Source organism: Saimiri boliviensis, chromosome 2 (assembly GCF_048565385.1).
Source record: "Saimiri boliviensis isolate mSaiBol1 chromosome 2, mSaiBol1.pri, whole genome shotgun sequence".
Taxonomy (NCBI): domain Eukaryota; kingdom Metazoa; phylum Chordata; class Mammalia; order Primates; family Cebidae; genus Saimiri; species Saimiri boliviensis.
Window position 1 is genome coordinate 189,087,986 of NC_133450.1, and position 22,096 is coordinate 189,110,081.

The 22,096-nt window shown below is 48.2% G+C and overlaps 1 protein-coding gene across 3 annotated transcripts in view; it reads right to left on the reverse strand.

Moving 5' to 3' along the window:
• The window catches only part of PAX5 (paired box 5), a 192,756-nt gene that overhangs the window by 147,216 nt on the left and 23,444 nt on the right, over positions 1-22,096 (reverse strand). For all 3 annotated transcript variants that reach the window (XM_003940050.4, XM_074395049.1, XM_074395050.1), the window contains 2 exons: positions 18,199-18,263; positions 13,999-14,127 (listed from right to left, as the gene is read on the reverse strand). In XM_003940050.4, coding sequence (XP_003940099.1) covers positions 13,999-14,127; positions 18,199-18,263 — 194 coding nt within the window. The remainder of the gene's footprint in view (positions 1-13,998; positions 14,128-18,198; positions 18,264-22,096) is intronic.

A 22,096-nucleotide genomic window follows, 5' to 3' on the forward strand; every position in this document is an offset into this window, starting at 1 on the left:
GGTGATATTTTTGAAACTTGCCATGTGCCAGTGCTAATCAAAATATTATAGGAAACATTTTCTTTTCTTTTTCTTTTTTTTTTTTTGAGACGGAGTTTCACTCTTGCTACCCAGGCTGGAGTGCAATGGCACGATCTCGGCTCACTGCAACCTCCGCCTCCTGGGTTCAGGCAATTCTCCTGCCTCAGCTTCCTAAGTAGCTGGGATTACAGGCACGCACCACCATGCCCAGGTAATTTTTTGTATTTTTAGTAGAGACGGGGTTTCACCATGTTGACCAGGATGGTCTCAATCTCTTGACCTCGTGATCCACCCGCCTCGGCCTCCCAAAGTGCTGGGATTACAGGCTTGAGCCACCGAGCCCAGCGGAAACATTTTCTAAGCAGGAATTATTATCCCCTTTTGACAGGTGAGGAAATCAAAGCTCAAAGAAGCTAAAGCCAGTGTGAGTCAAAGCTCACACTGCTAGTAAAAGGAAAGGCAGGACTCAAACCACAGTCTGCCCACTGCACCACCTGCTGTGACCTAAAACCCACATGTGATCAGCCGACTGCACTTGAAGATGACCAACTTGCAGGTGTGACAGGGAAGTGGGCAGAGCAGTGTCAGAAAAGCTTCAGAAATGGCGTACCCCTGAGTTACAAAACACTCTGAGCCAAGGTCCCCCCGAGCTCAGCCAGACAGGATGATGGGGGAACAGGCAGAACTGCAAACAAGTAGAATCAAAGCCCCATGCTGGAGAGAGCTGAGGACATTCCACTGGAGAACACAGCCTCATACTGATGTCATCCTATCATGACACTCTCTGTGAGAGGCAGACTGGAGTGGCTAGTAAGTACCTGGGTGCTAGTCCCAACACTGCCATTGTTGATCTGTGTGACCTTGGCAAATTTTCTCACTCTCTCTGTATCTCTGTAAAATGAGGATAACAAGAGTATCTACCCGGTACAGTGGTTGTGAGTATCACATGAGTTAATAATTTAAAATCCACATAGTCAGCACTCAATAAATGTTAGCCATTATAGTTGTCCCATATTGCAGTTCCTATTTGGGGCTGTGATCTATACGCGTCTGGAGCATATGCTTAGCTACGGCAAGCAGAAAGAGGACCACAGGCCCCAGCATGCATATTTGTGCCTGTATATGTGCAGCGTGCATGTGTGTATTTAGATCACGAAAGAGCTCCCTCCCTATCTAGAAAGGCTGTTACAAGATCCTGAAGGATGGAGGCTCTGGGGTCAGGCGGGACCTCAGGGATGTCTGAAGTGCAAGGCTCTGGGTTCTGCTCAGCAGCCTGCACTCATTCCCCAGATGAGCCTGTGGCTTCTGTGATATCCATGACCCCATCCAGTACATATTTGCTGCTGTGAACCAGGCCCTGTGCTGGGCACTACGGTGACATTGGTGACTGCTCCAGATACACTTCCTGCATTCATGGAGCTCAGTCTTCTAGCTGGGAAAACAGGTGAGTGACAAATGTGATATTTTGATGAACAGGCAGGTGCTGCGTGCTGTGGTAGTTGGGTTGGAGGGGAGCATCAGAGAAGCCCTCACTTAGGAAGTGGCACAAGCTAGATCCTGACGTTTAGGATGTCAGCCAGGTAAAGGGTAGGGTGAGAGAGGAAGACAGTTTTTCAAGCAGTGGGAAGAGCATAATAAAGGGCACTCTTTACTGACCACTTATTATATATGGGGTCATCCTGAGTGCTTTACACGCATTATCTCATTCAATTCATGCAACAGCCCAATCACAAGTACAATTAGGAAACTGAGGCCCAGAGAGTAGTCTGAGGTCACAGGAGTAGTCATTGTTGAGTCAGCACTAGAACCCTGGTTGTCTAACTCCTAGAATGCAAACAGGACAGAGCCCGTGATGTTTAAGGAATGGAGAGAGGTTTGGTATGACTGGAACGGGCATGAAAAAGGAGAGTGGAGAGGGCCTGGCAGCCTCATTAAGAAGTTTGCACGGCTTCTGAGAACAATGGGCAAATTTGAAGGTTAAAACCCTTCAGGCAAGTCACTGATCAGAACTATATTTCAGCTGCAATGTGGAGGGCAGACTATTGTTTGGACAAGTCAATGACATTGGAGATGGGGACCAGCCAGCAGGCTACAGCAATAGTCCAAACGAGAGGAGAGAGTGCTTGGACCAAGGCAGTAGCAATGGGGATGGAGAGAAATGAGCAGATTCAATGGATATTTAGGACAGAGATGCAGTGACGTTGAACAAACGCCTGCCATAGGCAGGGCTTTTTCTGTGGTCACATATAGAGGCACAAACTTTCTAAGCAATGAAGATGGTAGAACACCTGCTTCAGGCTAATTTAAATTCCAAGGAAGGCTGGATGCAGTGGCTCATGCCTGTAATTCCAGCACTTTGGGAGACCAAGGCAGGTGGATTGCTTGGGCTCATGAGTTTGAGACCAGCCTGGGCAACATGGTGAAACCCCGTCTCTACAAAAAATACAAAAATTAACCAGGCGTGGTGGTGCCTGCCTATAGTCCCAGCTACTCAGAGGCTGAGCTGGGAGGGTGGCTTGAGCTCAGGAGGCAGAGGTTGCAGTAGGCTGAGATTGCGTCACTGAACTCCAACCTGAGCGGTAGAGCCAGACCTTGTCTAAAAAAAAAAAAAAAAAAAAAAAAAAAAAAAAAAAAAAAATCCAGCAAAAATTATAAATCACAACACTCCCCCTTTCCTAAAGCACCAAAAAGATTTCAAAAGCCTTTTTCAATCTTTTATTTTATATAAATCTGTGAGGGAGATGTGACTATCATCTCCGTAGATGTGAGCAGTGACCTGCCCAAGGTCACATGGCTGACAGAGAAAGATCTAGAATCTAACTCCAGCTCTAGTGCTCTCTGGTACACCATAGAGTGTCAGAGCCCAAAAGACCCTCAAAAATCATCGGCTCCAATTTCCACATTGTAACATGAGGAAAACAAGGCTCAGAGAGAAGTGACTTGGCCAAGGTCACAAAGCAAGTAAAGGCTTAGAGTAGAACGAAGGACTCCACTCCCGGAATGGTTTATATCAAGACATTTGGGATCATGGAGGTGAGAAAGGACCAGATTAATCTCTTGTAGATATGGTCCAGCTCCCCTCTCCCTGACTGAATGCTGCTGAAGAGGTGAGACTTCAGTGAATAGTCAGCCCACCTTAGCACTGCCACCTCCAACCTAGTTACAAGCATACCAAGCTCACGAATGGCGGGCACACTGCCCTGCTACCCCTCTTGTCCCTAACCCTGGACAGCAACTAAGCTGTCCTGGGTCGATGGTGCCACCTGGTGGCTGGTGTTGGGAAGTGTCTGACCCCCCTCGTCACGTTCATCCTCAGTTTAGTCCCTCAAGAGGCTATGCCTTTCTCTCTGTCTGTTTCCTCTCATAGATCAGTTAATTTTGCTACAAGCAGTCTGTTTCTCACACATACCTTCTCTTGCACCTTTTTATCCTTCTTCCTCTCTAATTTTTCTCAAATAACTTAAGACATTCTCTTGTTCTCCCTCTCTCCCATTTAATTATATCACTGGAATAAAATGCCCCAAGGAAGAACTAATACAAATGTTGATTTGTACTAATAAAAATGAAAACTGGATATTTCTAAGTGAAATTAAACACATGCAGGCACACACAGACCTCGCCCCTCCCCCCACACACACATACACACGAGTTACCCAGAAGCATTCCAGAAACACACCCAGAAGCCCTGTGGAATCAGAACAAAAATCTCCCCTTTCTCAACCATCTTTTAGATCTGCTTTTCCTCAAATGCCAGGAGTCAAGATAAATACCAAATCCACTTCCTTATTTTATTTTGTTTCATTCCCAATCAATAGCATTGCTAGGGTTTTTTTGTTTTTGTTTTTGTTTTTTTTCCCCATCAAAAATATGCCCCAGATGGGGTCTCCAGGTGACTGCAGAGCTGAGCTGGATGGGGAGACATGGCAGGATTCTGAAACACCCATTCCCCAGGCTCTTGGGGGGCATGAGGCAGCGGCTCCTGGCACAGAAGGAAGCCTGCTGGAGGGCAATCAGATCTCAAGCCCTACCAACATTCTGCTGGGAAGGAGAGGAGGCTCAGTAGCTATGTCTTTCTGTGGGAGCTTGATCTGGGATAGAAGCAAGAAGCACTACATATCCCAATCTGCTAGAGGAGGATTTTCAAAGCCCAGTGTGTCTTGTCACTCCTTCCTTAGCTCAAAGACCTGCCTTCAGGAGCTAAGAACAGGAGAAACGACTGATGGCACCTTTCTCTTAACTGAAACCACTTAACTGCTCTCCTTATCTATATGAGTGATAAGTAGGCAAGTTCAGACTTTGCAGCAGCCTGAGGCAGAAATTTTCAAAGTATAGTCTAGGGAGCCCTGCCAGGGTTGGAAGAAGGGGTCTGCAAGATGCTTTCAGGTGATCTGTGAGGGCAGAATTATTTTCTTTTTTTTCTTTTCTTTTTTTTTTTTTTTTTCAAATTTTACTTTAAGTGTGCAGAACGTGCAGGGTTGTTACATAGGTATATATGCGCCATGGTGGTTTGCTTCACCTGTTATTTTCATGTTAATGCCAAGGTGTGATTTGCCTTCATCATTCTCATTCTTTCACAAGTCTACAGGGGAGGTTTTCAGAAGCTATAAGAAGCATCCATCACAACAGAGTGAATACAGAAGCAGATATGAGAGTCCAGCTGTTTTCTGTTAAGCCAGACACTAAAGAGATCTGCGGAACCATAAGCCAATTCGGCTCATACTAAATATGGGGTTTGGGAGATCTGGTTCTCTTATTTCAAAAAGATTATTTATGTCACTTGTTTATTACTTGTTATTTTTAATGAATATTTTAAACTTTCATCCATTTTAATTAACCCTCATCAACTAAAGCTTCTTGAAGTCCTTGATAATTTTTAAGAGTTTAAAGGGACCCAGGAGCAAACATTGGGGAACTGCCGCTCTAAAATAATGCCAAGAGGGCTTGGACAGAACCAGGAGAAACTCAAGAATTTTGGTGCTAGAAGAAACCTCAGCAATTCCTTGATATCCTATTTTAGATGGGAAAACTGAGGCCCAGACAGAGAAAGGGACAGAAGGAAGGGACACAGCAGGGGCAGGAATCTGAAGCCTTGTAAAGTCTCTGAAACACAGACTGTGCGGCCAGGGATTAAACCATATTTCCAAGCCAGAGAGAAAGGACTGTGGGATTTTCTGCCCCACGGGGCGGCAGGGTATGCAGAGAAGGAAGCCGAGACCACTTCACCTTGAGCTCCAGACCACCTTGGCAGGGGACTGCCCGCTGCAGATGAGACTCTACCCCCTCCATCGCCCCACCACTCTTGTACTGGCTGGCCCCCAGACTGACTCCCTGAACTGAGATCCCCACACGGCAGCACCCCACCATCACCCATTATCCCCAGGGCTCTCCCCAACACCAGCACACCGCCCCATGGGAAGAGGAACTGGGGCTGAGAGGAGGGGTAGAGGCTAGGGCAAACCAGGTGTGCAAACAGAGAGGGTGGGGGTTGAGTGGCGTTGGCTCTCACGCGGGCTCTCGTTCACTGAATCAAAGTGAAACCTGGGGACCCAGAAGTTGGGAGGAACTGAAACCTGAACCCCCACCCGTGGGACAGGCCCTGGGCACTAGGGTAAGGCCCCAGGAGCCCCTCCAATTGGCCACCTGGCCTCAGATGCTCTGCGTTACCACAGAGGCCTCCGGCAGTTGTCTGTCTATCTGGGTCTCAGCTGAGGTGCCCATGGCTATAAGATCAGGACAGGGGAGAGTGACCAGCCAGGCAGGGAGACGGAAACCAGGTCCTCACCATTTCTGCCACTATGCCCCCTGCATGCCCTTGGGACAAGCATGTGCCCTCTGTGCCTGGACTACCCCACTGGTAGGGTACGGAGTACATGACGTGCCAAGGAGTATGGCTGCTTGGCCTCTGCCACCCTACCCACCTCTGGCCTGTGAGTCTGACCACCCACTTCCCTGACCACACACACACACACACACACACACACGCACACTCAGCCCCACCAGCCGATTCCAGGACCTGCCTCCTGTTAGCTTCCGCTGCCACAGGCAGACTGAGCCAAACTGGTTGCTTTACAGCTCATGCGAGGACTCCAGAAGCTCAAAGACCTTCAGGCCGAGGAAAACAAACAGAGCACAAGTGCCGAGAGCAAGTCGAGTGGGGTGCCATGAGCACTCAGGCCCCGCAGCCCCAGGTGACTGTCTCCTTATGGGAAGGCTGCCCAGGGTGGCCAGATCTGATTTTTCTTCCCAAAAGAAGCCACGCATCCATCCATACATGAAATTTCCTGATTTTGCAAGGTTGGTAACTAATTCAAAATCATCACAAATAGAGGGCAAGTCAAGGGAAGCATGACTCAGGCTGCCAATTGCCCCCTGGGTTCTACGCGATGCCCCAACCACCACCACCGCAGCGGAACCTCGGTCCTGACCCCCGCCTGGACAGGAAGAGAACTCAGGGAATGCCTCATCCCTCTACATGAGGGGACATCCAGGGGACACCTCATGGAGGGCCAGGGAGGGGACCTGCCCTAGGAAAGTCCCAGCAGATGCCAAGACAAAATGGTGGTAACCTCCTTCCTGCCCCCAAAGCCACTCTGGGAAAAGGGGATACAGAGCCTGTCTGGCCACCCATACCCCACACTGGCACCTAAAGAATCCTTGGGCCTCAGCCAGTGGTGAAGGACCAATGACCCAACACGGAAAACCCCACAGGGGAGTGGGCTGGTTCCGGAAAGCCAGGTCCAGGTTCAAGGACAGCATTCCAGGTGGCAGGTCCTGTGTGAGCAGTGGCCTGGAGAAGGGAGGCTGAGCCAACGCAAGGGGACTGGAAGCACGGGAGGAATGAGCAAGAGGAATGGGAGGCCCACGAGGGAAGCGCAGGGGGACGTGTGGGCAACACCCTGTGGGGAGATAAGACTGATGGGCCCGGGTGTCGACAGTGAGGACAGCAGACGGTGTCACCTCAAAAGGCAGCGGATGCCAAGGATTCTCCATGAAGTCATCCTCTCCCTGTAGGTTTTCTGGGTTTTACTGTGTGATCAGCAGACCTCCTCTCTTCCCCAAGCCTGTTTTCCCATGTGAATGACACAGGGCATCTCAGATGCTCTCCAAGCCCCTTCCAGCTCCCACAGGGGAGTCTCGGGGTCCAGGCTGGTAGCCCCAACAACCCCTTAGAGGCCCAGCCCTGCCAGGCCCGATGCTGCCCTCTGCCCCCGCCCTGGAGCCTCCACCCCTCTGCGCTCCCTGTACTTCTCTTCATGGAAAACTGGGGCCTGACCCTTCTCTTCTGCCTTGAAGCAGGCTGGGAGACTCAGTCCTGAAGGCAAAGGAAGAGAAGGAAAGCGAGTGGCCCTTCGTTTTGCAGCCGACACCTGGGGGCACTGTTGTTTAGCCTGGATGCCCCGGGCTCCCAGCTGCAGACGCTCAGCTTCTTCAGTGCCATGGAATAAACGGCAACAAACAGGAAGGCGGTGGTGGGCGGACCACCCAGTTCCAGCTGCCAACAGGACGGTGCCTGAAGCCTGCTGCCCTCTGCCAGGACGGGCCTCGTGTCCTCATACACAGGGCTCTCGGTGACCATCTATTCAGCGCTTACTATGACCAGGCCCTGGGGCCACGCCCTCGGCAGCCGTCACTTCTTTTTATTCTCACAGTAACCCACAAGGCTTGCATCAACCCTATTTGCCAGATGACAAAATGGAGGTGCAGAGAGATGAAGTAACTTGCTACAAGAAGTCCTCAAACCGTTTCATCTCTGCCCATGAGCCTGTGCTCTTGACTCATCACCTTGCTTGGGGCTCTCCAGAAATCAGAGATCTGTAGAATCTCAATCCCACTGGGACTGCCTGTAACTCCTGACTCAGGAATCCTGAGCTTTCCCACACACTCATCCCTTCTGGGAGCTTGGAGAGGGCTCTCCCCACTTCCTGCTTCCATTTTCTGTCCCGATCCAGAAGTGGCAGACAGCATCTACACGTCCAGGGAAAGAAAAAGGTCCTAGGAGAGAAAAGACCAGGGCCTGCCCGTGTCAGAGGGGCCCAAGGGCCCAGCATGGTCTGTGAGCTTCTGTAAAGCCCTTCCCTCTAGCCAGAGCTCCCAGGGAGGTCTGCTGGGCAGAGCTGAGGGGGCGTTCAGCCTGAAAGAGACAGAGGAAAAGGGATCTGGGGAGAGAGAGATAACAAGCGACAATACAAGGAGATAGAAGGGAATTGAATGAGTGAACAAGTAAGACAGAGAAAGAAGGAGAGGGAGAAAGAGTAGATGAGAGTGTGTATGTGTGAGAGAGACAATATATATGAAAAAAGCAGCTAGTGAGATCTAGACCAGGAGACAGAAACAGACACAGAGGAAGGCTCAATAAACAGGAAATAAAGCCAAATACCACAGAATGAGATGCACCCCAAAGACATGAGGAGGGACACAATAAACAGAGAGGAGACAGGCATTCCCCAAAAGGAAGTCATAATGGGAGCCCCTGGCTAAATGCCCCCCAACAAACCTCCCGATGAGGGTCTCATCAGACTTGGCATCTTCTGGAAAGGACAGGCCCCCTCTGGACCCTGGCTGCCCTTCCCGTGCCCTCCTCAGAAGGCAGTCCAGAGCCCGGAAGGCTGGAAACTCACTTGCAACATATCTCTATGGCCCAAAAAGAAACCTCTGGTCACCACAATCCACCCTGGTGCTGGACTGGTCAGCTTTCTGAGCTGGTGAAAGGGATTCGCACTCCGCTGACCTCAGTGTGTTCAGGGCCTTTCAAACTCAGGGCCCTGTGGGTTATTGTGACGGGGACAAGGAGGGGACCTAAGTGGGGAGAGCAGCGGAAGAAGGTCTCGCCAGAGATCAAAGGCCCAGGAAGGAACCAAGGGTCTGAGGCTGCCCTTTCACCCATGGCTCCTATTCACAGCCCTGCCTGCTTTGCCAAGTCTCTCCCTGCCACCACCTCCTCTGGGCCTTCCGGAGAGGGAGGTGCCGACTCAGCCTCTATTCCCCTCACCCAGCAGGATTCCCGAGCCATGCCACAGCTTCCTCCACGAAAGCTCTCAGTTCTGACCAACCAAGAGACAAAGCTACATCTCACAACTGGGCGGCACCCCAGCCTGACCCTCGGAGCCATCTCACAGGCCTCGTGGGCATTCCTGTGGATCAGGGCTATGCCGAGAGGCTGGGCCAGGGATAGAAATGATTTGTGGCCTCTACCCTGTCCAGTCCACACACGTGGCAGCCTCAGAGTCAGGCAGCAGAGGGGAAAGATGGGGGGGGGAGGGGCGGGTATAAGCACGTGCAGGCACAGTACAGGCACAGAAGCACCAGCCACCCAGACAGGAATAGGCCTGCCTTAAAAATCACGAAGTCTGAAGCAGAATGTCCTCCTTGACTCTTCTACTCCTCATTTGTCCAGCCCCTGCTCACACCTCTGATGATGGAGAGCTCACTACCTTTCTAATATAATGCTTCCATTCGTGGCCTGGCCTGGCTGCTTCTGAAAGCTGTATGTTGTACTCAAGCCATAATCTGCCTCCTGTAGCTTCCTTTAACCAGCCCCAGCTCTGCCTCCAGAGGCCACAGAGAGCTTACCTGTTGCTGTAGAACAGTTCATCCGAGACTTGGACATAGTGGCCATATCCCCAAGTCTGGTCTTGGAGGCAGGCATTAGAACCCTAGAATTTCTAGACTGAAAGGGCCCTTGCCAATCCACTGGTCTAACAATATTCTAGTTTGTTTGTCTTTGCTGTAGAACTCTACTCAGAGCTTTCTGTGGAAGCCCAAAATACCAGACAGAAGCACCCTTGACTGAGGAGACTAGAGGTCCCTCCACTTACCCTGGTTACTAACTGTGAACCCTCTAAATGAATGTGACTTATCCACCCTACCAAAGAGCATGTACTGAGCACCTACTGTGTGCCAAGCATTTGTATTAGAGCCGTGTTGTCCAACACAGCAGCCACTAGTCCCATGGAGCCACTGCACACTTGAAATGTGGCCAATACAATCCAGGAACTAATTTCTTTATTTCATTTGATTTTAATTTAAATTTTAAAATAGAAGCAGTGTAAAATATTTTTCCCACTAAATACAACTTTATTGTTTTGGTAGGACTACATCTAACTTTAACTGCCAAACATTTAGCATCCAAATTGAGATGTACTGTACATGTAAAATACACATCTGGTTTCAAAGACTTGGCACCAAAAATAGAGAAAACCTAGCATCAAATTTTTTATATTGATGATATGTTGAAATGATGATATTTTGGGTATACTGGATTAAATAGAATATGTTATTAAAATTGGTTCCACTTGTTTCATTTTATACTTTTTAATGTGGTTACTAGATCATTTAAAATTACACATGTGGCTTGTGTTCTACTTCCATTGGGTAGTGCAGGGCTAGTCACTTTCATGTTGCCTTTATATCTGAAACACAGCACAGTAAATGTTTCTTGAGTATCTAAGACACGCAGCTCAAAACCTTCTCCCTAATGCTTCTAGACTAAATGTTCAGAAGCCTCAGTCAACATCTAAGCCATCCACATCTCTCTACCTCTCTCTCTTTCCAAATCCTGCCATGCGGGTCCTCTCCCTGCACAAGCTCACCAGAGTCCCAGACTTGGGACAGTCTCTCTTGCCTTTGATTGGAATGTCCTCTCCTCCCTCTACCCAGTCACCTCCTATAAGGAGCCCTCCCAGATCCTTTCAGTCAAAACTGGCCCTCCCTGCCTTACCCTTTCCCCTGGTGTCACTTCACCCACTGCCGTGCTCATCAGAGGGCTTTGAGCTTGCCAGTCCTGCTCCCCAGCTCACCCTCTGTGTTTGGATCCTATCACCTGCTCACCTCTGCCGAGATCTTGGCAGGAAGGTGGCCCCAGGAAATGCCCTCAGGGCAAAACTCAAGTCCAAGCTGGGGATGACTAGGAACCAGGCAGCAGAGCAAGCAACTCCACCTTGCAAAGCCTCAGTCACCTCATCTGAAAAATGGGCAAGGACCCTCAGCTGTCTTCCTCTTAGTTCTCCAACACCTCTCTCACCCCATGATCTTCTCTCAGGCTGCTGATGGTAACATGCCAGAGGCCAGCACCCTTACAAATCCATGGTTTGCAGCCTCCACGGGCCAACTGGCCAGTGTGCCTGCAATGTCCCCGTTTCCCCAGTGGCTGGTTCTTACTTTCTCTGCTCTCCCCCAACCTCTGGCCTTCAGGGCTCACTTCTCTGTCTGCAGCATCCAACCTGCTAATCATGCCCTTCCGTTTGAAACTTTCCCACACTGGCCCCAGGCTCTGCCCAGTCCCAGGCTGCTCCGCCTCCAAAGGGCCTCTCCAGAAGGACTAAGGGGCAACTGGTAGCTGGAAAATACCAGGGAACTGAGGCACTGCAGCTCCTCCCGACTCCCCAGTCTACGCCAACTGAATGACTGTGGCGCCTCCATCACCTCCCCTAGTAACATGGAAGTGACAGTCTCTGTGTCTTTACCTCCCACTAGAGCTTCTGCGGGGATCCAGAGAGATACAGAAAGAGGATGGGAAAGAGCAGAAGGAGGCACTTATGTAATACATCCACGGACACTTCCCTGGTGTGAGCCAGGCCATTGCTGCCCATGCCTGGGATCAAACATGCACACTGTCAGCGGTGTGGGCAGCAGTGAGCTGGAGGCTCTGGTTGCTGCTTGGGTTCATCCCCGACTCTTTCCACTCCATCAAGCTTCCAGGACCATCAAGTCATTCTCCCTTCCACCGCAGACCACCAACTGAACTGCCTCCCATCTTCCTGAGGATCAGGACTCTTCCATATATATCAGAAGTGGAAAGAGTTCAAAGATTACCCAGGCCGGGAACAGTGGCTCATGCCTGAAATCCCAGCACTTTGGGAGGCGTAGGCAGGTGGATCACTTGAGTCAGGTGTTTGAGACCAGCCTGCACAACAGAGCAAAAACCTGTCTCCATTTATTAAGGGAAAAACATGTAATTTAAAAACTAAAAATGATCATCCAGTACCACATCTGATTCTTGACACTCCGTATGGCAGCCCGACAAGTGGTCACTTAGTCTCTGCTTACATATCCCCAGAGATAGGGCATCATTCCCTCTGGAGGCATCTCCTTTTATCCCTAGGCCACTCTCATAGGTGCAACTTGGTTCTTTCTTAAACTGAGGTAAAATCACCTCTGCATCTGCTGCACACTTTCAGGCCATGCAACGAGATCTCATTCCTTCCTCCTTCCTTGTCAGCCCTCCAAACACTTGAAGGCAGCAATCCAGTCTCTTTTATTGTGCTCTTCTTTGTGCCAAAATTTCCCTAGAGATTTTAGGCATTCCCAGGTGCTGTATCAGATCCCTCTTCACTTAGGACCCAGCCCCATTTGTCACTATCCCTCTTAAAAGTCAATATACCCAAATGGGCCACAGTCCTCTGGGAATGATCTGAGTAGTACAGAGTGGTCAACACCAACACCACCCACATTTGGACCACACTATACCTCATAAAGGAGCTCGTGGGCCCAAACCATGACTGCTGGTCAGACTGTCAGCCAATACAGCACCCCGAAAACAAAGTAAAACAATGCCCCCAGGTCAGAACTGTCTGTTTGGTGGTAAACATTAAACTAGATTCTTTCTTTCCCTGAGAAGCACTGCCTGGATCCCTCAGCCTCTAGGGGAGTCTCACACAATCTGTCCTTCCACCCATGAACAAATACAGCCAGGCCCCAGCTTAGGCACATCTGCTTCGAGTCCAGGTGACAATGAGAGAAGAGATGACACCATCAGCCTCATAAACCAACAGCGATGGCAGGCCCACTGCCTCCTGCAGCACATAGCACCGCAGCCTACTGAGTTAAAGACTTCTGACATCTGCTCAGGAGCAGCAGGAGGAGGAGAGGCGAGGCAGGTTCCAAAAGCCGTGAATCATCCCCACGCACCCCCATGGTTCCAGACTGAGGCCACTGGCTCGACTTCTGGGCTGCTGGCAACACGCAGACCACAAGCCAATCCACGGCTGGGCCGACTCAATTTTCTAGTTACAGATCTTAAGTACTTAGGCATGTGCTCCCGAGAACACACATTCCTTACACGGAGCTGAGAAAGGGAATTGTGCCGGGGAACAGAATAATTGAATCAAGATTTCTGTCACGCTGCTCTCAGGCCCTAGACCACAGCCCTGGCTTTCCTCCCCCCCCCCCCTTTTCCTGGGTAAGGTTTTACAGACTCCCAGGGGGTCTTTTCTCTCAAACCCATTAATGTCAGCCAGTGCTGGCAGACCATCCAGAGGAAAGGAGCCCCGGTTAAGGTGCCCGGTGTCCAGGATGGAGGTGGCCGGCTCTGGAGACCCAGGCAGCACACGGCTGGTGGAGGGGCTGAGAAAAACTAACGGGGAAGATTGTCATCTTTGTAATCCCCCCCAACACCCCCGCACTCCTTCCTTCCAGACCCAAGGGCAAGGATGAGATGATTATTAATTTCCTCCACACCGCCCCCCCAACGCCATCACCAGGGCTGAAAGCCTTCTCTGCTGAGGCGTGTGCAGGCCTTTCAGAGAACCCACCCCTCCATCCTCCCCGAGTGTGCCCCTGCCCGGGCTTTGCCCAGCCCCCTCTCTCTGGTCCAAAGCTCCTCCACAAAGGGGACTTGGGTGTGGAGCCCAGCACACCTTGCCCGCGGGCCGCGTTATCTGCACACACACAGGGTCTTCTTAAAGGCCAAAGCTCAGGCCGCAAGGGCTCTGCCAGGCCCGCTTCTTCTACCCAAGGGGTGACTATGGCGGACGCCAGCAAGAATGCCACAGTCGCACCCTGCTGCTGTCTACCTGGCGGAGGGAGGGCTCAGCTCCTTCAAGGGTTCACGAAAGGGACAGCGTGCGGGCTTGAGGACTCGCTCCTCTGCAGGTAAGGGAGGTGCTCGCGGACACCTCTGCTGCCACCCGCGACTGACTGAGCGCCGAAAACTGACCCCGTGGGGCGCATTCCCGATGGGGCTGCACGGGCGTCTCTTACCTTCATCTCTCTTGCGCTTGTTGGTGTCGGCGCTGGGGGACGTGATGCCCAGGATGCCGCTGATGGAGTACGACGAGCCGGCCGAGTCCGTGCTCACCGAGGACACCTGCGTCACGGAGCCCGTGGACACTGCGCGGAGAAAGACGGGTGGTCAGGACCGCAGAGAGCCGAGGGCGGCGGGCCGGCTAACACCGCACGTGGGGCTGAGGGCTGCTGGGAGTGCGCGAGTGCCGGGGGCGGGGATGGGCGCTGAGGACTCTCGCCCTACAGAGGCGGCTACACCTGGGCCACGAGCGTGGGGCCTCGGGCGGGCGGTTTGCCCCGGTTCTCTGCGCTGTGGGGAGTAAGAGAGGGGTGAGCACTGAGGAGGACTGACTCTGGCAGAAAGGAACATGGGAACAGGAAGGGTGCTCGCTCAAATTCCAACCTATTCTTGGATGCAGGTAGCAGGGTATGAAGAGGAGAAAGAGGCGAGCCGGGGCCCACCAACAGCCAGTGCTAAAAAACAAAACAAAACAAAACAAAAACCCGAACTACTCATTAGGCATTTCACTACCTGCCTGCACACCCAGCCGTGAGTGCAAACACAACTACTTGAGCACAAACTCACATGCACAACTAACAAACTCCAAACCGCAGAGTGCACCTTCTTTTCAGTTTCTCGCTGTCTTTTCTTCTTCCAGTTTCCTGGGATTTGATTTTTCGTATTAACTATGACAATAACGATAACTAACATTTTCTGAGAACTTACTCTGTGCCGGCATTGAGGCATTATCTCATTTAATTCTGAGAACAGTCTTAGAAGCTAGGTAATTGTGATGATCCCATTGGAAAAGGAAGGGAAGGGGAACCCAAAGATGAATGGCTCACCCAGGATCACACAGCTAATAAGAAGTAGAGTGCCTGGGCTGGGGCTCATGCCTGTAATCCCAGCACTCTGGGGCAGAGGTGGGAGGATCACTTGAGCTCAGGAGTTCAAGACCAGCCTGGCCAACATAGTAAGACCTACCAAAAACTTTTTAAAAATTAGCCAGACGTGGTAGCACAAGCCTATAGTCCCAGCTACTCAGGAGGCTGAGGCAGAAGGATCACTTGAGCCCAGGAGTTCAAGGTTGCAGCGAGCTATGATTGTGCCACTGCACTCCAGCCTGGACAACAGAGCAAGACTCTGTCCAAAAAAATAAAAATTAAAAAGGCCGGGCACCATGGCTGATGCCTGTAATGCCAGCACTTTGGGAGGCCAAGGCAGATGGATCACCTGAGGTCGGGAGTTCAAGACCAGCCTGACCAAATTGGAGAAACCCCATCTCTACTAAAAATACAAAATTAGCCGGGTGTAGTGGTGCATACCTGTAATCCCAGCTACTCAGGAGTCTGAGGCAGGAGAATCACTTGAACCCAGGAGGCAGAGGTTGCAGTGAGCTGAGATCGCACCATTGCACTCCAGCCTGGGCAACAAGAGTGAAACCCCATCTTAAAAAAAGCAAAATAATAATAATAATATATAAATAAAATAATTAAAAAGAACAAAAAAGAAAATAAAAAAGAAACTCCATCTTAAATAAATAATTAATTTTTTTTAAAGGGGGAGACTGGTGATTAGAACCCAGAGACTAAAGCCTTAACCCCTATAACTAATCTGCTTCTCACTAATAAATAATGAAGAGCAATAATATACTTCACATGAATGTGGTGCTATGATTGCAACAGCCCAGAGTGCTATTACTTATTCTCATTTAACAAATCAGGAAACTAAGAGTCCACAGGGAAAGTGATTCAAAGTAATCTAGCCAATAAACAGCAACACCAGAATTCAACCTTGGGTTTACTTGCTTAAAGTCTAGATTTCCTCTGCCCAGAAACAGGGGCAGTGGTTGGTGACTTATTGTGACTGAGGCCAGGTCTCAAAGTTCCTAAGAATAAGAATTGGATGGATGCAGGGGGTGTGCAACTTTTGTGCAAATTTCACATTAACTTCTGTTACCAGAATCCTAGGGAGAGACCAGTCCATCAGCAGGGGCCTCTCCAGCTGTACTGCTGAATTGCCACTGAGGGCTGTGGGAATTCTTTCTTGGTTCATTAAAACCTACAGCCCAATCTCAGACACACTTCCTTGGGCTATAACCAGCTGGAGGCAGGTGGAGCCACCTTTGACTCTTAAGTGTAGGAAATTACTAGAAATGGTGGTGAAATTACTAGAAATGCCTGAGAAGCCCTTCATGGCTTCCCTTTGGAGCAGATCCAGCTCCTGGCTCCTACAAACCCAGAGGGAACCATGCCTTTCTTCTCACATTTCAGTTTGATCTTACATCTTCCTTAAGAGACACAGAAGCAGAAATCGTTAACTTCTCTTTTTCTTCACCAGAAAAAGCTCCTTAAAATAGATTTATGCAAATCCCATAACCTTTTCTGTATTAACGTGTAAAAAACAGAGGAAGAAAGAAGATCCCAGGTCATTTGGTACTTTAAACAACAACCACCGTGTATAACCAAGGCTCACCGTGTTGCTGACAGAGCCCATGACATATGTTTTGGTGTTTTGTGATTGCTCTAGGCTCAAAAGACCCAGATTCCACTTCTGGCTCCACCATTTCCTGGCAACATGATCTAGGGCTAGTTATTTCATCTCCCTAAATTTCAGTTTCCTCACACCTCGATAAGTTTGTGAACTCTAAGAGGCTCTATGTATGTGAGATGTAATTTTAACTTAAAAATTTCTGGGACCAAACAAAGCATTCTGCTGACATACAATAGAATTATCCCTCTAAACCCATTGAAAGAATATTAGCAGTTACACCTAGTTTGATTTTCAGTGCTATGTGACCTGAAATAGTTGGTCAACTACAAGTGAAATCTCAGCCACAAACATTCCCCCAGGAAGCCTGCCTTCACTCTCTTCATCCTAGCCCAGCAGAGCTGGTGGTTCCTTCCCATCTGCCCTTACAGCACCCATCCCTTCTTCTTGAGCTTCATCTCTGTTTTGCAAACTTCTCTTCATTATGTTCCCCCTTTAGACCTAGAAGCCCTTGAGAATGGGGATCGTGTCTTCCCTTTCTTGTGGGCTTGGCCTCTGATGCTAAGGTCTGCACAGCAGGGACTTAACAGACACTTTCTGAAGGGATTACTAAATGAGGAATGATTTCCTGGCAGGGCGGAAATCTGTCTTACTTTATCCAAAACCATGGAGGAGCAGAGTCCTCAGAGAACACCTGGTTAGTGCCCTCCATCCACAAATGAGGAAACGGAGACTCAGGGAGGTGAGAGGACTTTCGCATTTTACTGGGTGAGTTAATGACAGAGTTGGAACTAGAGGCCAGGCCTCTGCCCGATCCCCATCACTGTGTGAGCTCAAGTTCTCATTTAAAGGAGTAACAAAGAGTGGCAATGTTACACAGTCTGAGGTGTGATTCTGCGGGATTGATTGTGGCAGCCACAAGTGTCAGAGACTTTCTGAATCATTGCCCACTTTCTTATAGTAGAATAACCTTCCCCACAGCTAACCAGAGGTGTTTCCTGTATCCCAAGTGGAGAAATGATACACCTTAAATAGACAGTGTCCTTTCACAATCTTTGAGGGGAAGACAAAGGACATTTCTGTACTCTTGAGAACTAGGAAGTATGACTCCCACTCTTTTGGGTCACAGCCACTCTCAGACTTCACCTGCAAGTGCCGGAAACCCCACCGGCAGCCCTTGACAGTTCAGGGTATGTGAGATCGAAGCAAGAGAGAGAGAAAGTAAGTTTGAGAACTTTTGCCACATCTTCACTCAAGACTGCAAGTGCACAAAGAATTGTAGAAGGGCTGGTTGATAGAAGAAAAAAACACATTCAAAACTACTTACTGACTAATGATGCAGAAAATGTTATGAATAAGTATCCCTTTCTTGATTTATTACTTTAATTATCTGACATTCTATAGACCCCCATTAGTGGATTTTTTTTTTTTTTGGCTTAGATTTCAATTTTCTGTCTCATGGTGAAAGCTATTTATCATAATAATCAGTAAAATTCAAAACCTTTTAGCAGTATTTATAAAATTCATTTACCAGGTTCAGCCCTTGGAGAATGACAAAGAAGGCGCATTAGTACGTGTGCTGAAGTGTTTTATGCAGAATTATCTGTCCATAAGAATGATTAAAAGTTCTTTAGAATATTTGGAGCCCATTAGATTTTTAAATTTTTTTAAAAAGTTCTTCTTACCTATGCTGTGACTGGAAGCTGGGACTGGTTGGTTGGGTGGCTGCTGTACTTTTGTCCGGATGATCCTGTAGGCAGTTGAAAAAAAAAAAAATGGCTATTTACCATCAGGAAGGAGAAGCGACCTCAACCCAGCTATGCACAGATAACCAGAAACCAGAAAACTCATATCCAAGCTGGGCCGTGGATGGAGCTGAGGCAGAGGGGCAGAGGTGGAGGGAGATTATAAACCCAGGCTGGGAATCAGGAGAGTGGAAGATTTAGGGACTAGTCCCAACTTTACTTCTATTTCCCTGGGTGTCTTAATGTAATTTACACCCCCTCTCTGAGATTCATCCTGAAGAAAGAGGATGATGTGTTAACATTACAAGTAGACATTCCTTTCTTGGGTATAGCTCTAGCTCCATAAGAGACTCATTGAGTGACTTTAGGGAGTACTTCCTTTCCCTAGACCTCAGCCTCCCATCTGTCGAATGAAGGAACTGAACCAGGTAACCCCTCTGTCCTCTGGCAGTGCTCACCTGCTGGTTTCTCTGCCGTAGAGAACTTACAAGGAGGGATAATACCCCTTCCCCTAGGAAGTTGCCAAGGGAGGGCATGTATGTGTTGTTCTGATACTAGGGAGAGTCAAAGTGCTGCCAGGAGACATCTGATTTAGCTATGCTAAAAGAAAGCCTACCTTGCACCAAACCTCACAGAAAGGATCCACAGGGCTAGAGCCAGGGGTATTCTGGCCTGTCTTTTCAGATACCTTGTTCATATTCTAATAGAAACTCCACTGTGACCTTAACCAGGTCCATTCCATTGTGGACCTCAGTACAGTGATGGAGTTGGAGCAGACCACTATTTGCTTATTTTAAGTAATCAAATCATTTTCGGAAGAGAAAAAAAGATCTTATGGAAAAGCCCCATACTTAAAAGAGATCATCGCAGTACTGCCTTCCCTTGGCCACCTGGCCGCTCTGACGCCCTTCTCCAGAACCTTAGGCTCTGGGGAGTTTGTAGACAATGCGTGCACAAGACCACAAGCCCAGAGCATCTGAGAGCAGCAGAACAGGGTGGTGCCAAAAGCTCCTCGGGATCCACCAGAAAGTGCCCTCCTTGGTGTTTGGGAGAAGAGTGGGTCAAAATAAAACGTCCAGCTTCTTTGGAAAACTTATATTCCAGTTTCAAACTATTACCTTTGGAAAGGACATTTATTAGAGTTTTTCCCCATTATAAAATATGCATTTATTGTAGACTCTGTGGCCAGCATGGAAAAGTATAACGAAGACATCTAAAAACCATATTTTGGTGTAGTTCCTGTATGCTAACATTCCTGTGCATACTTAGAAATATCCATTTTTCTCTGAACAAAGTCAGGATTATACCATGTATACATTTTTGTTGTTGTTGTTGTTGTTGTTGTTGTTGTTGTTGTTGTTTTGAGATGGAGTCACTGTTGCCCAAGCTGGAGTGTGGTGATATGATTTCAGCTCACTGCAACCTTTGCCTCCCAGGTTCAAGTGATTCTCCTGCCTTAGCCTCCCAAGTAGCTGGGATTACAGGCACATGCCACCATGGCCAGATAATTTTTGCATTTTTAGTAGAGATGGGGTTTCACCATGTTAGCTAGGCTGGTCTCGAACTCCTGACCTCAAGTGGTCTGCCTGCCTTGACCTCCCAAAGTGCTGGGATTACAGGCATGAACCACGGTGCCCAGCCTCCATGTATACAGTTTTGCATCCTACTCTTAAGCATTCTATGAGAAGCTTTTTCACATTCCAGAGCATTAATATCTGAAAGTTCATTCTGAGGCTACACTGGGTCTCCAGCTTATACAAATGAAGGACAGAAGTAGCAGGTCGGTGACTCCCCTTAAATCTAATGGGCCGTAGCTTCTGCCTTCTCTGATCTTACAGCTTGGTGCTGGGCACCAAGGGCACTCCATGTCCTCAGCTGATAGCCTGAAGGGACTTTTCTGTTCACCCTACAGTCTCACCAGACACACAGGCCGTCTAGAGCCTGGCTACTTGAGCTCAGCAAGGGGCCTCTTGCCCTTTTCTAATCAGTCAGCTTAAGTGTTCCCTCAAATACATTCAGATTGTTTGTTTTCCCTAATATTCAATCCACTTATTTTCACTAAGCAAACTCAAAGCATATTGGACAAAGATCTGGGAGTGATGTAGTCTTTTTGGTCACCTGGAATTACGCTGGAATCTGATCTAATGTTTATATGTTTGTGTATGTCACCTTCTCTGTGTATATGTGTCTACAGAGACATTTCTGGATATGTCAATATAGGATATAACAGACATAAATGTAGTTATATATAAATAAATGGTAAGAAAATCACTGTAGTTCAGCTTAAAATCCTTTTCAAATCATCTGGCCGTTAAATTTGTACGTAAGCAAAGCAAAGAAAATTATATTTTTCTCATTTTCTTTTAAAATAGTCGTAAATATCACTGGGAAAACACTGTTGATTGTTATAAATCATTAAGAGGCAGCAGCAGCACCGTGTACAGGCTCTGGAGCTAGACTACTAGAGTTTAAATCCCATCCCTCCTGTAACTTGCCAGCTACATGACCTTGGGTAAGTTACTTAACCTCTCTATGCCTCAGTCTCTTCATCTGCAAATGGGACTAGGAATCATTCCTATCTTGTAGGGTTACTATTAGGATTAAATTAATTAACTACTTAAAACAGTGGCTGCTACATAGTAGGTGCTCCACAAATGTAAGATGTTATTTTCAGTGGTGTCTTCATAAACATTAATGACTAGCTTCAATCCTAAAACGTTCATATTTTTCACATTTGCTTTAAAAAGTACAACGTGAGGGTGGGTGTGGGGGGTGGTGAAGATGCTCAATGGGTACAAAAAAAAAAAATTAGAAAGACTGAATAAGACCTAGTATTTGATAGCACAATGAGGGGACTATAGTTAGCAATAATTTAACTATACATTGAAAAATAACTAAAGAGTGTAATTGGGTTGTTTGTAAGACAAAGGATAAATGTTTGAGGGGATGAATACCCCATTTTGCGTGGTGTGACTCCTACTCATTGCATACCTGTACCAAAATATCTCATGGACTATATATATATATATATATATATATATATATACACACACACACACACACACACACACACACACACACACATATATATATATATACACACTATGTGCCCACAAAAATTAAAAATAAAATAATAATAAAACACAAGTGGTCCCCTTGGAAGCTGGGGAGGGAAGGTAGCCATTCTCACACACTGTTTGAAGGCTGCAGTAGGGCTGTCCTTTATGGGAGATCTCCGAGTTAAAGGGAAGCTTCTGAAGCCATCCCCAGGGGTGAGAGATTTTGCTCATCTGCCTTTAGCAGTCACCAAGTAAAAACAGAGAGCATCAGCTTCCACTGAGAAGAAACTGTAGTGGGAAGAACAAGACTATAATTGAATCACAGCAACTCTAAACAAATTTAAAATTTTTTAAATGACAGGCTGTCAAGACTCATCCAGTAAGAGCACACTCAGGACCTTTTCTAAGCCAGAGACGGTTGGGCTGAGTCGACAGTCACACCAAACTGCACAACCTTTAACCTGCTGCACGTGAGCAGGACCCCGGCTGCCATACTGCAGAGCACATTAGACGGTCCAACAGAGGACAGAGCTCACATCAAACTCTTCCTATAGATGAGGAAACTAAAGGCCAAGATGCTCAAATGACTTGCCCGGGGTTGTACAGCAAGTCAGCCCAGACTTCCAGCTCCCATGCCCAAGCAATTTACTTTAAGCCACATTCAAAGGAAGCTCAGTTCCTCTGTTAAATACTTCCTATGTGAGGCATAAAGGCTATTTGGATTAAAAATCCACTTAGGATTTGAGGTTTAAAACTCTGAGGGACTTTGTGGCATTTAA